Source organism: Zonotrichia albicollis, chromosome Z (assembly GCF_047830755.1).
Source record: "Zonotrichia albicollis isolate bZonAlb1 chromosome Z, bZonAlb1.hap1, whole genome shotgun sequence".
Classification (NCBI taxonomy): domain Eukaryota; kingdom Metazoa; phylum Chordata; class Aves; order Passeriformes; family Passerellidae; genus Zonotrichia; species Zonotrichia albicollis.
The window spans coordinates 63,034,819-63,049,397 of NC_133860.1; the positions used below are offsets into that span (position 1 = coordinate 63,034,819).

General features: G+C 41.4%; 2 protein-coding genes across 4 annotated transcripts in view; one reads left to right on the top strand and one right to left on the bottom strand.

Annotated features, from left to right (window-relative positions):
• The window catches only part of SLC26A1 (solute carrier family 26 member 1), a 36,378-nt gene extending 27,871 nt beyond the window's left edge, over positions 1–8,507 (bottom strand). For 2 of the 3 annotated variants that reach the window (XM_014266462.3, XM_014266464.3), the window contains exons 1-2: positions 8,294–8,433; positions 7,909–8,009 (exon numbers count right to left, since the gene is read on the bottom strand). The gene's annotated coding sequence lies outside the window, so the exon portion shown is untranslated. Of the gene's footprint in view, positions 1–7,908; positions 8,010–8,293 lie in introns of all 3 variants that reach the window. The other variant, XM_074532892.1, reaches the window with a different exon arrangement.
• Positions 1–10,658, top strand: part of IDUA (alpha-L-iduronidase) — a 45,441-nt gene extending 34,783 nt beyond the window's left edge. The window contains exons 7-14 of the mRNA XM_074532896.1: positions 290–469; positions 2,123–2,339; positions 2,936–3,151; positions 3,758–3,879; positions 5,117–5,242; positions 5,842–5,918; positions 6,713–6,813; positions 8,384–10,658. Of these exons, the coding sequence (XP_074388997.1) occupies positions 290–469; positions 2,123–2,339; positions 2,936–3,151; positions 3,758–3,879; positions 5,117–5,242; positions 5,842–5,918; positions 6,713–6,813; positions 8,384–8,484 (1,140 nt within the window). The 3' untranslated portion in view covers positions 8,485–10,658. The remainder of the gene's footprint in view (positions 1–289; positions 470–2,122; positions 2,340–2,935; positions 3,152–3,757; positions 3,880–5,116; positions 5,243–5,841; positions 5,919–6,712; positions 6,814–8,383) is intronic.
• Positions 10,659–14,579: the final 3,921 nt, after the last annotated feature.

The following is a 14,579-nucleotide window of genomic DNA, read 5'->3' on the forward strand; positions in this document are numbered from 1 at the left end:
TTGCAAAATTTTGAAGGTGTTCAGTTGCAAGACTTTAACTCAAAGCAAATTTGTCTTTGCCCAATTCCCAAAGGAAAACAATTCCTCTACTTCTTTTCCATTTTATATTCTAGGAGGAGCTCATGCATGTAGCATGTGCTGTAGTAGATGAAGGAAAAGTACTAGTTTTGTTGGTCCACTTCAGCTTGGTGACGAAGAAGTATGTTTTATGTTTATGACTTTAGGTTATGTCTGTATGTTTACTACCTTTTTCTCATTACCACTAAGTACATATGAAATATTGTTGCAGGGAGGTGGGAATTCTCTCTACATCTTGCAACAAGAAGTAGAAGCAGTTCAACAAATTCAGAAGCTGTTTCCAGGTTTTTCTTCTGTTGCAATATATAATGATGAAGCAGATCCAATGGTTGGATGGTCCATTCCACAGCTCTGGCGAGCTGATGTGACGTATGCAGCGATGGTTGTAAAGGTAACAATTCATTGGTAGTTTTGGCACAGTTGTGTCCCATGATGTGTTTTTGCAGTTGAAAAAGTAGACTTAACAATTAATTTTTAAGCAGTTACTCAGACTAATAGATCCTATAAAAGGAGACCTCCCTAGTGGTACAGTCGGGGTTTCCCTGAGTAGTGTAGTTTTAGTAGCTTGATTTAATTTGTAAATTTAATTTAACTTTAGTTTTCTTCATCTTTTTTTTAAAAAAAAAAAAAGTCCAACCCAGAACCAAACTGAGAACTTCACAGAGAAGTGCTAGAGAACTGAGAATGTATACAGTCTCCCAGTTAGATCCATCTGATAAGATCACTCTCACACATGCCCTCTCCATGTAATACTGCTGCTGTGGTGTCTATACTGCTGGCTGTCACCTCTATATGTAAGAATTATTTCCCAGCTCCTTCAGAATTTTATCTCATCAAGAGACATCAGGTATAATAAAGAAGTGCCTTGAGGTCTCAGCATAGTCCATTCTTTGGTTTGGGATACTGGCTGTACACATGATCTTATTAATTACTGCTAGTAATTACTGATGTTGGCCAGAAAAGCAGAAGAAGAGAGTGATCAACATTCCCAGCTCTGCAGTAATTGCACCTTGGCCCCAGAGCAAGCTCAGCCCTTCACCTGCAAAGCAATAATTTCTACTGCAGACCGAGTGCTTTGTGAGCCACTACCTTAAACAGCACATAGAGTCCAAGTGCTCCTGTGCAAAGGAATAATTCCCAAATGCGAGAGTATGTATGTCACCCAGAAAAAAAGATGCATCTTATTAGCTGCTCCTGAGGAGACAAAGGCTCCCAGTTCCCTGAGACTGCATATACAAGCTGTCTTTGCTAAGGCAACAAGTCATTGACTGCATCGCAGGCAATTTGCAGGACAAAGTAGCAGTGTTTATAATGATGTGGTGATATGAAGGGCAAAAGAAAGACACATCCAGTGGAAAATTAACACTTGGTTGTATAGAAGATGGAAGCACTGTGTTTCTTCAGAGGCACAGTTGTGAGACTATCCAGTTGCCAGCCTTCTGACTTAATTCTTAAGTTCTGCTTAATTCTTATATTCAGGCACAATCTAATATGCTGAGAACTTGGGAACTTGGATGTTTTTTGGGAGAGCAGCACAGCAACCAGTGAAATACCAGGAGAATTAATTCCAAGTTAGCACCAAGTGGGAAAAATGACTAATTGAAAAACAGAATCCAGGACCAGCTCACAGACACTGATGTAGTGGGTACAAAGTAACTTCAGATTTGGAGAACTATTTAGATTTAATTCAGATGGTAAATTCTGATTGCTAATTAAGTATTCAAGACAGAGGGGCATAATTTGTAGTGCAATAGACAAGGAGATGTGTTCATTATCTGTGAAGAGTTCTATTATTAATTATTTCAGAGACTTACTACTTGCAAAACTACGCAGGTGCTTCATATTTTACAGTGATTAGTATAGTACCTAAAGTGCAGGTTTTCCAAGACTTATGATAAACAGTTATTTTCTTCAGTCTTTTCTAAAAGGCAGAGGGACAGTTCTTTGCAGAGTTCTGTAAAGATTTTAAAAAAAATACAAGGACTACTGCATGTTTATTAGTTTTTCTCCAAGGTGAAGGTTCGCTTTCTCTATGACTTTGCAGGTAATCATCCAGCACCAAAACCTGCTCATTTCCAAAGCCAACAACACCATCAACTACTCGTTGCTCAGTAATGACAATGCCTTCTTGAGCTACTACCCTCATTACTTCACCCAGCGGACTCTGACAGCACGTTTTCAGATGAACAACACAAAGCCACCTCATGTCCAGATGGTGCGGAAACCAGTGCTGACTGCCATGGGCTTGCTGGCACTGCTAGGTATAGTAAAGAGCATGTCAATAACCCCTCCCACCTAGAAGTCTCCAGCCTAAGAAAGATAGTTCCAGCCGTCTTGCTATTCATAAAAGCAAGAGCTCCCCTCACTGTTTACTAGCTGTGTTAAGAAAATGAAACTTCATTTCCTCAGACAGATTGATAGCTCAGAAAATATTTCTGAGAGTCTGTTACCTGTTTGATTTAACTTACTGCTTTGTTTATATCCTCTGTGTGCCAACCACTCACTTTTTGTTGATTGGTACTTCCCGCTTGTGATGCAAGGGGTACGCACCATCAGGCTGCAACTGTCTTTAAGAAATCCCTGTAGCTGGAAGATTCTTGCAGCATGTTACAGGGAGAACTTCATTCACTGTCACCTGTTTACATGTTGTTAGCTAAAATGCTAAGCATAAGAACTGCTGTAATATGTATTTCACAACACTCTACTGTTGTGAAATAAATCTGACTGAAGACTGTAACTGGTAAAATAAGGCAGAACATAGCTCACTTATGCTCAGTCTATTTGCATGCTTTGACCCTGCAGTTTCTGACACAGGACTGACTAACAGTGATGCTAACAGTTGTCACGTTTTTTAAAGGAGAAGAGCAGATTTTTGCTGAAGTGAAGATCAGTGGAGATGAAAGCGCTCAAAATAGCACAGTTGGAGTGCTGGCATCTGTGCACACCCCAAGTGAGACACAGCCCTCAGATAGCTGGCAAGCTACAGTACTGATGTATTCAAGTGAGGATAACAGGACTTCATCTAACATCAGCACGGTCACAGTGAATGCCACCCACTTCCCCAAACATAGAGGTAAACAAATACCATGTAGACAGCTCGTATTGAGTGATCTTTAACAGGGAATATGAGCTGGAAGACTTCTACTGAACTGCCTTTCATTGGAAGAGTGAATTTAATTTTCTAGCTTCCTCTGTCATCTTTTGTGCACTCCTAGATTTTCTGAGATATAATGGTGCCCTTCTTTGAAAGGTTCATTCCTAATGCCTACACTTTGATCCCATCTTTAATAGCAGCTGCCAAGTGCTGCCTTTCTGGAAAACTACCGATCTCAGTGTACTTGGCTGGATATTGCCAAGTAACAATTCCCTTTATGAGATGACTCCAAGACAGCCAACACGAACACACAATTGCACAGCTGATTGAGTTACCCAGCAAATGCATGCAAAAAGAGAATTTGGTTCTGGATGTGGAAGTAATAGTTTGAAAGGTAAACTTGGCAAATGTAAATTGTACAGCCTCATGAGAGTCCTAGCTGTGGGACTTCCCAGTGGAAGTTAGGCTCCAAAGTGCTGAAATCAGTTTTGAAAAGGTAGACTTACACACCTGCTAAATATATTCTTGTTAATCTTTAAATCCAAGTAAAGAGTTTACTTCTTTGGTTTGTCTCATCTCCTACAGAGATGGTATATGTGACATATTACATGGATAACAACGAAACCAATCCCTATCTGAAGTGGAAGAACCTAGGAAGCCCTGACTTTCCTTCTCCAGAGCAGTTCCAGCAAATAAGGGATGCTGAGGTATGATTATGTGTTTGCTTGAAGTGTTGTACGAGTAAAGTGCTTGTGAAAAATACAACAAATCAGGCCTCTAACAAAAATTTCCTTAGCCCACAGTCATTCACTTTTTATATACACACAAAAATTCACTTGCAGTCCTGCAGAAAAGTGTAGCTCACATACAGCTTATGCCTTGGTGTTTGTGTTATACAACCTCTTCACTCTGGGCCTAACCATAAAATAAGGAGGCACAGTTGCTCCTGGGGAAGTTCTGCCTTCTCTCTGAATATTCAGTGGGCTTTGAGGCTCTTTCTGTTCCATCTGCTCAGGTAAGTCACATGGCCCTGTGTATATGACAGAATGGCCAAATTGCTGCATTAGAAGGTTGAAATGAACCCCATAAATAGTAGAAAACAAACACCTCCCTGGGGTGAAAACTGCCCAGTGCAACTTCAGAAAACTGAGGGGCTCACATGGAGATTGACAGTTTTCCCTCATCCTCACTAGTGCTGAATGCACCATAGAGATAATTGAGTCAGTCTTCTCTGAGAAGTCCTCTCCTCCCTATGGATGAAAGCCATGCAGAGATTACTTACTGTATGTGAGCATATGAGAGCAGCCTGTCGCTTCAGCTCCCCCTCCCATAGTTTCCCCAATGCATTCAGATTCCCAGGTTAAAAACAGAGGTCATCTTCATCCCCTTCAGGGCCCACAGACAGTACTCACTTTCTGACTTCAGTACAGAGTACTGTGTCTTCTCTTCCCAGTCACCACAACTGACTATTGCTAAGGCCTGTGGGACATTGTAGGAGACATCAGCTCTTCCTTAAAAAGGGCAGCAGCAAGATTGTACATACTCTTGGCTGTCTGGTACAGCCTCATCCCCAGAGACCAGCCATGTAGCTGTTGTAGCTAGCAGTAGCTTGTTCTGCACACTGGGAAGAGATGGGGCCATGGCTTGTAAAGACCTCCAGCCTGAAAGGCATCCGTGGGAGGTTACAGAAGTGACAGAATGTGCCTAAGGGCATTTGTGGTCAACCCAACTTGTGAGCTGGGCAAACCCTTTGTTTCCTGAGGAGCTGGAAAACAAGTTCTCTGAGTGTGGAGAACTTTGATGCCTGTAAGCATTAGCTGTACCAACTCTATTGGAAATTTAGAGTCCTAAAGTTAATACACAAGCACTTTACACTGGTTTAACAGTTGGTCTTTAGGTGCTGTAATGAAAGACTTTTCACAACACTACTCTTTGGCTCCGCAGGACCCACTGGTAACAGATCCATTTCCATTTCCTGAAGCTGGCATCCTGACACTGAAGCAAGACTTTCCCGTTCCCTCAGTCTTTCTTATCCACATCTGTGCAAGACCCAGATCAGCTCCTGATCAAGTATGTGTTGTATTCTACCATTAGACACATCAAAACTGAAACTGCTTCCTGCCTTAAATCTTAGAAGAAGACCTTCAAATTACTTTATTGTTAAAAGTGTAAGAATTAGTAAATAAAAAATTCTTCTCTCTTTTGATGAGAAGGCTCTCAAAGATGTAATTCAAGATAAAGTACTACATAGCAAGTGATAGGAGCCATCACTAAGATGAATGAAAATTCCCATGGTGAGAAATTATTGAAACAGTACTGAAAAGTGCAGTATCTCTTTAAAAATCACATAGTATGCTACAAGGATTGACAAGTTAATTGAGAGCTAAAGCTAAAATGGAATCATGGCCTCCATATTAGACATCTGTTTCTGCTCATTCAGTCTCACCCATGTTCATAGTGGTACCCAGAGCCTCTGATGGTCCTCTGCAGGGTTGACGAGTGGGAGACATGGACTGCAAAAAGCTACAGAGCAAAGAATTTTGTTTTTACACCTGATCTCAATGGAAAAAAATCAAAGCAAATAATTAGTATGGAAGGATGAACACAGAAATTTGACCTGGCTGATTGGTTTGTACAGTTTTTTTACATGGGCTTCTGTCTTTGGACAGGTGACTGGTGTTCATTTGATCCCTCTCACAAAGGGGCAGGTCACTGTGCTGTGGGATGACGACTATGTTAAGTCAAAGTAAGTGGCTTTCAAATAAAATTGATACAAATGAGTTACCAACATACTAGTCCCTAACTTTCCACAAGCTCTACAGAGTAAAACAAGGTCAAAAATTAATGAATTGTTGCTCCTTGATAGATGATACAGTGCATTTGTCTGAAAAGTGAACTGTAGGACCTGTGTGCACAAACTGTGAAAAGCAACCCTGCCTAATCTGTGGCCTGATCAAAGGAATCTGCCTGTTGGTCACCAGCATTCAGTGGCTTTTCTGAGGGGATTCTATTCAGCATAGCAGACAGGAAGATTCATGGTAGAGGTTACATTATCAGCAGATGCCTAAGTGGGATCTTAGACATCTCTGTAAGGGATGTGAACTGGAAGAGAAAACCTCCAGTTGCTTTCTTCAGCAGGCTCAACTCAACTGGAAACCCTCTATATGTGAACTGTGAAAGGTGATCCAGTGTACAAATAGATTACCTCAGGAAGATGAAAGGACTTAGGTCCTTTTCAAGCCAGTCTCCCTAGATTCTTCATTCTTGATAACCCTGGTGTCTGAGTGAAAGATGCGTGACATTTTGTGATGCTGCATATACCCAAAGCAGCAAGTCAGTCTAGGTGTTTTTCTGAGGCTGTTGGAGCCCTGGTTCTTCCTAATAGTGCCAATTCATTCCATCCTACATTTAGTAGGAATGAATCAACTGAACATTTCTTATTTTTGTCCTTCTTGTTGAAATAGCCCTGATTTTTCATAGTATTTGAGAATTCATGTATTGTCAGTTGTAATTACAAACCTCTCTGGTTCTCTTTTCTAGGTGTATAAAGACATTTGAAGTGGAATTCTCATCAGATGGAAAAGTGTACCAGCGGATTAATGCCAAAGACACAATATTCACTCTCTGGGTCTACAGTCCAGGTATGGCAAGAATACTCACATTAAGTAATCTGTCATGTGATATTGCCACTCATGAGTTTGTGAACCATTGTTTAGTAACTACTGAAGGTAGGTAACTTGCAAGTAACACACAGTCCCTCACAGATGAGAGCGCATCCCCTCCTTTAGGATTGTATTCTCAGTAAGAGACTTATTTTCAAGGACAAACAGAGATCAACAAGTAGTCGTGAGGACATTATTAGTGGTATGTCATGGATAATTCCTTGTCACAAAAGCCAGTCATTGAGCCGCAGGCCTGGCAAGGTCCCTGAAAAGTTAAGTAACAATTTGTAGCTGGTGTAAAAATACGCAAAATGATAACAAAACACCCCACAAAAAACCATGACCAGACCTTGCAATAGAAGTTTACTCAGATGAAACATCCAAGTGAAGGAAGATACTGATGTTTTATTTGGGTATTTTTTTGTTTATCTGAAGGTAGAGGGTGGTGATTGTTGGTTTTTTGTTTGTTTTGTTTTTTAATTTTTTAAGCAAATGCTGTCTAGTCTGCAACATGACCATCCAACAAATATTGATGATAAGCACTGATGAGAGCTGAGTGAACCACAGACAAACCTTGCCTTATAGTGATACTATTAAAAAGCAGTTGAGAGATGTTTTTACCAGAAACAAGGGCTTATCTTACCCTGAGAAAGCCTTAACATCAGCAGTGATGGCATAATAAAAGTTCAGAGCTATTTATGCAATCTTAGGCAAGCAAAGACTTTAAATCTTGGCTATGACAAATCTCTGAAGTTATTATTCATTATTATACTATAATATTATATACCAGTTTTAATAGTTTGTTTCAAAACAAACAGCAACAGAAAAGACTACTTGAAAAAATATCATGTGTCAGTAGTCCTTATTGCTAGGAACTTCCTCCTCACCCATTATTTCTGGCATTCTTTTTTTCCTAAAATAAAAACACTAAAACATATATAAAAATCAATTAATTAGATAAAATACCCCCAAATTTATATTACTTGTGTGTTCAAAGATTCTGCTGGGGAAAGCTGTATTCTTTGAACTGGATCGAGGATAAAAAGCAGCAAAACAGAAGATCAGTTCACATACCTTTAAAGTAAGTGGTGCTGCTTCCTGAGTAGAGCAGAGGGTTTTCAGTCAGCCAGCGTGCTTCTTGTTCTTCTTCTTTTTTGAAACTGTCCCCACATAACCTGTTCCAAAGGCAAAATTCAGGCAGAAAAGTAAGTTGGAAAAAAAGAAAATTAGTAATTGTGTGCTGCAGATGTCACAGCCTCCTTCCAAAGGAGCTGCTGGGATAGCAGTCCTGTAGCTGTACTTGCTAATCCTAGTAAGTAGAGAGGACATCCTTGGTGAATCAAGATAAAAAAGTCAGTACTTGGCCACAAGGAATTTGTTATCATTTTTAATCAGACAGACACAGACACACTTTTGTAGGATGCAGAACTGATTTCCCCAGCCTGTTCCATGAACCTACATTTTACAGGAGTTGTGCCTGCTTCACATCCTCCGAGTCCCACAGGTGCCAGCGTTTCCCAGTGACCATTTCTAACCTTTTCATTTGCAGGAAGCTCAGTCTCCGGCTTTTACAGAGTGCGTGCCGTTGACTACTGGGGGAAGGCAGGCCTGCCCTCTCTTCCCGTGGGGTACATTGAAGCTTTCAAGTGACGCTGAAGAGTGGTGCCTGGCTTGGTGTCAGAGTGGTGTATGTTCCTTGCTAATGACAACTTCCCAGAAAAATAAACTCCTCCCAGGCTGAGGAGGGTGTATGGTAACGACCTGATGAAGTTAGGAACACAAGTTAGAAGCAATTGCCCCTGTTAACTCTTCACAGCACAAAAGACAGCATTATCAAACAACTGCAACTGCAACTGGTAAGAGGCTACAGTAGGACAGGGATTCAGCCTGGATAACTAGGAATTATGGGAATACATATTTATTATTCCCCCTTTTTCATTGAGCTAACAGTCAGGGCAAGCTAAGATTTTTAGAGGTCACAAACTGTAGCAGGAACAGAACCCTGGCTTCACTGTGTGGGTGAGGATGGTAGCAAGAACAGAACCCTGGCTTCACTGTGTGGGTGAGGATGGTAGCAAAGGCACATGGAGGACCTGTCTGAGAGTGACTGCCTGAGCTGCTAGCCAGTCTTGACTTAATGGTTTGATGGAAAAGTGCACAGTGACAAGAGCATGCACATTCAGAGCATGAAGTAAAGGATCCCTTAGTTCCTTTGGCTGGTTAGTCACAGTGGGTTATTTCAGAATGCTTGCCACCTCTTCAGGTGTATGAGGTTTTTCACTCTCTCACAAAGGTGTTTCCACCCATCTCTCTCTGTATTTGTGGCCATTTCATGGGTGCCAGAGCTGTTTCCTGTAGGCAGAGGCAGGGGTGTCAGCTCATTCTCAGAGGGGAGAAGGTACAGAAAGCCCTAGCCTCCTGCCTTTTCTCCTTTGTGCTTTTGTCCAAGTAACCTGTTTGCACTTTGGCCACCAGCTGATGCCCGTTTGTGGTCGAGGCTCTAAGCCTGAAAGTCCCTCTATCTCTCTATTGCTGTTGCCTAGCCTGGTGTCCTTCAGCCCTTACAGCTAACACCTCCCCTCACAGACTGTAAGTGGTCACTCAGCTCTGCATAGCCAGGAGCAAGCTGAAACACTAGTTAGAGCCTTTGTGTCTTTGTATGACAGGACAGCACACTCTTGAATGTAGCAGGGCTACTACTTTAGGACACTTAGGAAATTAACAAAGAACAGTTTGAGCTCCTGTGCTTTGCAAAGCTTGTGCATGAGCATGTGACAGCCCAAGATCACGGGCTGCAGATCACCACTGGCTGTGCTTGCAGGTGCCAAACACTTTATGTAAACAGCAAAGTTCCCTGAAATTGCAGGGGTGCTGCTTTATTCTTCTCTTTTCACAACTGGCACAGTTTGAGCTGTGCCTTTAACAGGCTTGCAGAGAGAAGGATAATGCCAGTGAAAACAGCTGGAGTGTTTTCCATAAGAGGAGTGCCTTTGTCACACAAACAAATCCCCTACTGCTCTCTTTGCTGACATCAGCCACCTCACCAACATAACAACAAAAACTGCATATTTGATGAAACATTCAGGTCTCAGAAAAAGAGAAGTGCCCAAGTTTGCACAGTAGGAGAGAGCTGAACTACCTCAAATACCCTCAACTCTTACAGCACAGAAAAGAAACATGCAAAAAGTCAGTGCATGTGAAAGTGGCCTTGTATCTCCTTACTTGCTGATTATTTGTTCAAGTGCTTTTATTGAAAATTAGCTTTAAAAGACTTACTCTGTCACAGAATTCAGATGAAATATTTCTTGCCTCATTTGAGTTTTAATAAGGGGCACTTATTGCATCCTAGTCCTCCAATTCCTTGTCCGTACAGGCAGAACAGGAAACTGAATTGCATCCTCTAAATTTAAGAAAAGTTATTGAGACATTCTACTTGCATAGAGATAGTAAAAATACATTTTAAACTTGTGATAATTGCCCCTGAGTGAAGAACCATTGTACAGAGTTAAGTAAAATCTAGCGGTTAACACATGTTGTTTTGCTAGCATGAGGTGGAACAACAAATAAAATTATTTAGAGAAATACTAAGTATAGGGTCTTTAGAGATTTTAGTGTGTCTGGAGCAGGGGAAGATGTAGGAGCTTGAGTGGACAGTTTAGTGTGTTAAGATGTCCTACCTGAGTAGCCCTTCTGCTTTAAAATTTTCCCACTCTGGCAATCAGAATATAGCAGTCTTTATCAAACCAAGGACTATGTACTAGTTACAGGTGTATTAAAAAAAAAAAAAAAAAAGGAAAAAAAAGGAAAAAAAAAAAAAGAAGAAACATAGCTGTAGTGAATAGTATTGATTTTGTTGTGCAGGGATGAAAATATATAGATGTGCAAACCATGAAAAATAGAAGATTTCTTCTGAAAATCTTCTTTGCTGCTATGATATAAACTCATTCCTTTAAGAAATGAGCATGTATTAACAATTAGAGAGAGAAGAGAAGTTGGTATTTCCAGGCATGAGTTTATTTCTAACAAATTATGAAAGTTTTTGAAATGGCGTTTTCTTTTTTCATCATTTAATGTCTACAGAAAAACGCTGTTTAGTACTTGAAACTTAAGATTTCTGTAACCATCTGTTGCTAACTCTGGTAGTGTTTCGAAAATTGCATGTTTAACTAATCTCCTCTGTTACATGTAGTGATCAGCCCCACATTACTCTTTGAGTTTTCAGAAGTGCCAAGTATCCATAGCACCAAGTGTGAATAGCAGGTGCTTAGTAGTTCTGTAGTATCATAACCAAAGCAAGGCTGCAGAGCGCTCATGTATGTCTTTTGCTGTTCATTAGTCCAAATAAGAATATGTAACTGCAACATGGAATTTTTTGCCTGTGCTTGAAACAAAAGCTTGTGAGGCTATATAACCATTTTGCAACTGAAAGAACCTTTCAGCTGAGTATTTTACATTGTCTAATTGTGTATATGCTACATTTGTTACCATCTTTTGTGAGAGCAAATAAAACTGGTTATTAATCATTCACATGAACCATGTAAAAACAAGATCTGATCATTGTGTTGTAGAAACTGCTTACAGCTCTACTTTCAACTTAATCTTTAAAGTAAAGACTGTTCTCAAGGACTGTCATATTTGAACTCCAGCAAGCGACCAGGTACCATGCAGCTGCTCACTGTGACTACCACCACAAGGGGTAAAATAGCTCGACTTGGGGAAATTCCAACATTACATGTAACTGAAACATAAAAAATGTCGAGGCTGAAGTAGAAACCTAAATGCATAGATTGTCTCAGTCACCACAGCCCAGGGAAAACTGGTCTAACTCAAGATGGTATCATAGTCTCTGATCTCAGGATTCACAGTGTCCTTGCTGGGGGAGGTTCACTGGTGTTTGAAGGACAATATCCTTGCAGAGTCCCTCCTGCTGTTGCACAGTCATATTCTTTCTGCCAGCACTAAAGGACCTTCTGAGGACAAAACAACAGTCCTTTTAATGTATAAACAATTTTTTTATTTTGTCTTGTTAGTGGAAAGTTTGTGCAGGATAGAGATTATGACTTGGGACCTATACACGCTCTTAAAACCCAGGAATAACAGACTGCTTTTCATCAACCAGCTCAAACAGCAGACAGATGTCTGCCTGTAGATGTACCTGAGGTGTTTCATGTTGAACTCAAGAGAATTTCAAGAGTAGTGTAAGTCTCATCAGCATACACTCATGACTGCCTGCGTATCCTACCTTGTCTTTCACATTTCCTGCAGTCATTAGAGACAAATGGATATGATGTAGCTCCCATCTGTTCATTAACTTACCACATCATACATTGAGGACTTGCTTGTGGTCCTGATGGAGACATACTCCCCCCCAAGTACAATTACTGGGGCACGTGAACTCAACCATGGTGTATTCAACCAGAATCACCTCTATATTTCTGTGATCCTGCAGGCTTTGCCTCGTGTGGCTAAAGAGGAATTGCACTGCCTATCTTGTCTGGACAGACTACACCAAGCAGATGCACTGGGTCCTGCATATTGTTTGTATCTTGTTGCTACAACTCTCATCTGCTCTGGTCATACAATTAGTATAACCACAGACATTAAAAAATCCCACTTCTTGTAGTGTTGGTCTGACAGTTTTGGCCAAAGGCCATGCTTCTTCAGCTAAGGGTTAGTGCTGTCTAATCAGTTGTTATACAAGTCCTAAGGTCACAGATTCCACCCCAATACTTCCTGCTGGGAGAAAGGTGGAAGTGGAGAACATTCAGTCAATGCACTGACCTTGCACTTAGTCCAGCAGAAAAGGCTGATATTTTTTCAACACTGAGTAGTTCTCTGTCTGTATGGGGTTTTGTTAGCATTGCCTGCTAGTGCTCCTCTGTTTCTGTCCTTAGCTTTAGGTGGTAGCTCCCAATCTTGTTCTCTGTCAGGGTAACTTTCCCTAGACCTGAGGAGCAAGGACATGTTTGTTCAAGCGGGTTGAGAGCCTTACGAGTATTGCCAGGAAATTGTGGGAAATACAAGTTTGAGAGACTTCACTGCATCCCTGGGATAATGTCTGTGGTCCTGGAGAGTGTCTCTGCTTTCCATACTCTTTCTGGTTACTGTGGATAAGATTGAGCAAGCATCTTGCAGCTGTTTAACACTGTAGTGTTCTGAGGGTCTTCAGTCAATATCAGCCTTGTTCCACACACCTTTTTGAAGCCTCAGGGGCAGGGGCTGTTCAGCTTGGTCTTACCTCAGTGCTTGGTAATTATGACTTGTAAAACTTTGTGTAGTTAATAAACTGCAGGGTTCAGCAAGATACTGGGGTGTTCTAGACCGGATTTTTATTATTAGGAAACACAAGGTGAATGTGGTTTTACTAAAAGCAGTGGAAAATGCATGTCAATAACACTGACTCAGGTTACCCTTTTTCTACGTGGAGATTTCCAGGTACTCTTCTTTGGCTTTCTCTGTCTGTGAAATTCTTTGCCATAAACCCAGTCCATGCTATATCTTTCAGTTCTATACCTTTCAGATACTGAAAACTGGATAATCAAGGCAGAGAGGAGCAAATTACTGTTAATGCCATTAGAAATGCAAGCACCTGCTCATTTAAAGCATTGTCCACTGTCATTGAAAGTAGCATCTGTTTTATTGCATTTGTGGTTCTCCCGTTGGGAACTTTGCTGCAGGTAGCTCTGCCTCAGATGTGCTCTTTAGTCCTGTTTTTGGATGGAGCTGTCTCAGTGATGTGCCTGCATAGTGCCCTGTGCCTTGCTGCCCTTACTGGCTGGACTTTCTGTGTGAATCCTAGAGTTTACCCTGTCACCATGCTGGTGTCCGACAATCAGCCCTGTCAGGGCTGTCAGGTGCCCCTCTCACCATCCTTGCCCTGCCTGCCCTGTTCAGAGCTGGGGAGTGACACTGCTCCACCTGTGCTGGGAACACCCTTGCTGCTGTCTCACTGCTCCTCAGTGAGCATCCTCAGTGCTTCCCCAACAGACAGGACAACAGGCAATAAAAACCAGTTTCAGACATGCCTTTTTTTCCAAAACATTTATTGACAAATGCCACATTAGGTATTCCCTTGGAAATTCAAATATCACTATTATATTGCACACTGTTTAAAGATCCCCCAATATTTTCATGTGTTTTTCAGAAAAAACACACTATTCCATACTATGATTTTTTAAAATTATTAGTTGAGTGGCAACTTCAAGACCAAGAGGTCTGGTTTCTGTGCTTAAGGATAGGATCAGAAGCATACTTTTAGCAGGCCCCTGGAAAGAAAGAAAAGTAAACTTTAGTCTGTGTAAGTAAATTTGCAAAGGGCTTTAATAGCCATTAAATCTCCACTGAAGCTGTAATTACAATCCTCCTGGGGTACTTCTGAATCACAGTACAAGACTAGGGGGCAGGGTGCAAAAGTTTGCATTTCTCTCTGTCTATTGGCACAGACACAGGCAGCCTTTCCTAGCTAGCCATGGGCTTTTGGCTTTCCTGAGGACCAATCCATGACCCTGCAAACCAGCTGCCTTCCCTCTGCTACAGGGAGCGGTACAGAGCACTATGGGGCAGGGATGCCCAGGCCATGGCCTTGGGTGATGCCAGTACCTGCTCTGTAGTGGAGGACTGGCTGACACAACAATGTGCTGTTCAGGAGGTTTTAGCTGCCATTCCTTGTGCCACAGTGCAGAGCACATGTGCTGTGTGGCTTGGTAAGGGGTCAACTTCTGACCAAGTAGGTGAGGTTGTGAAGA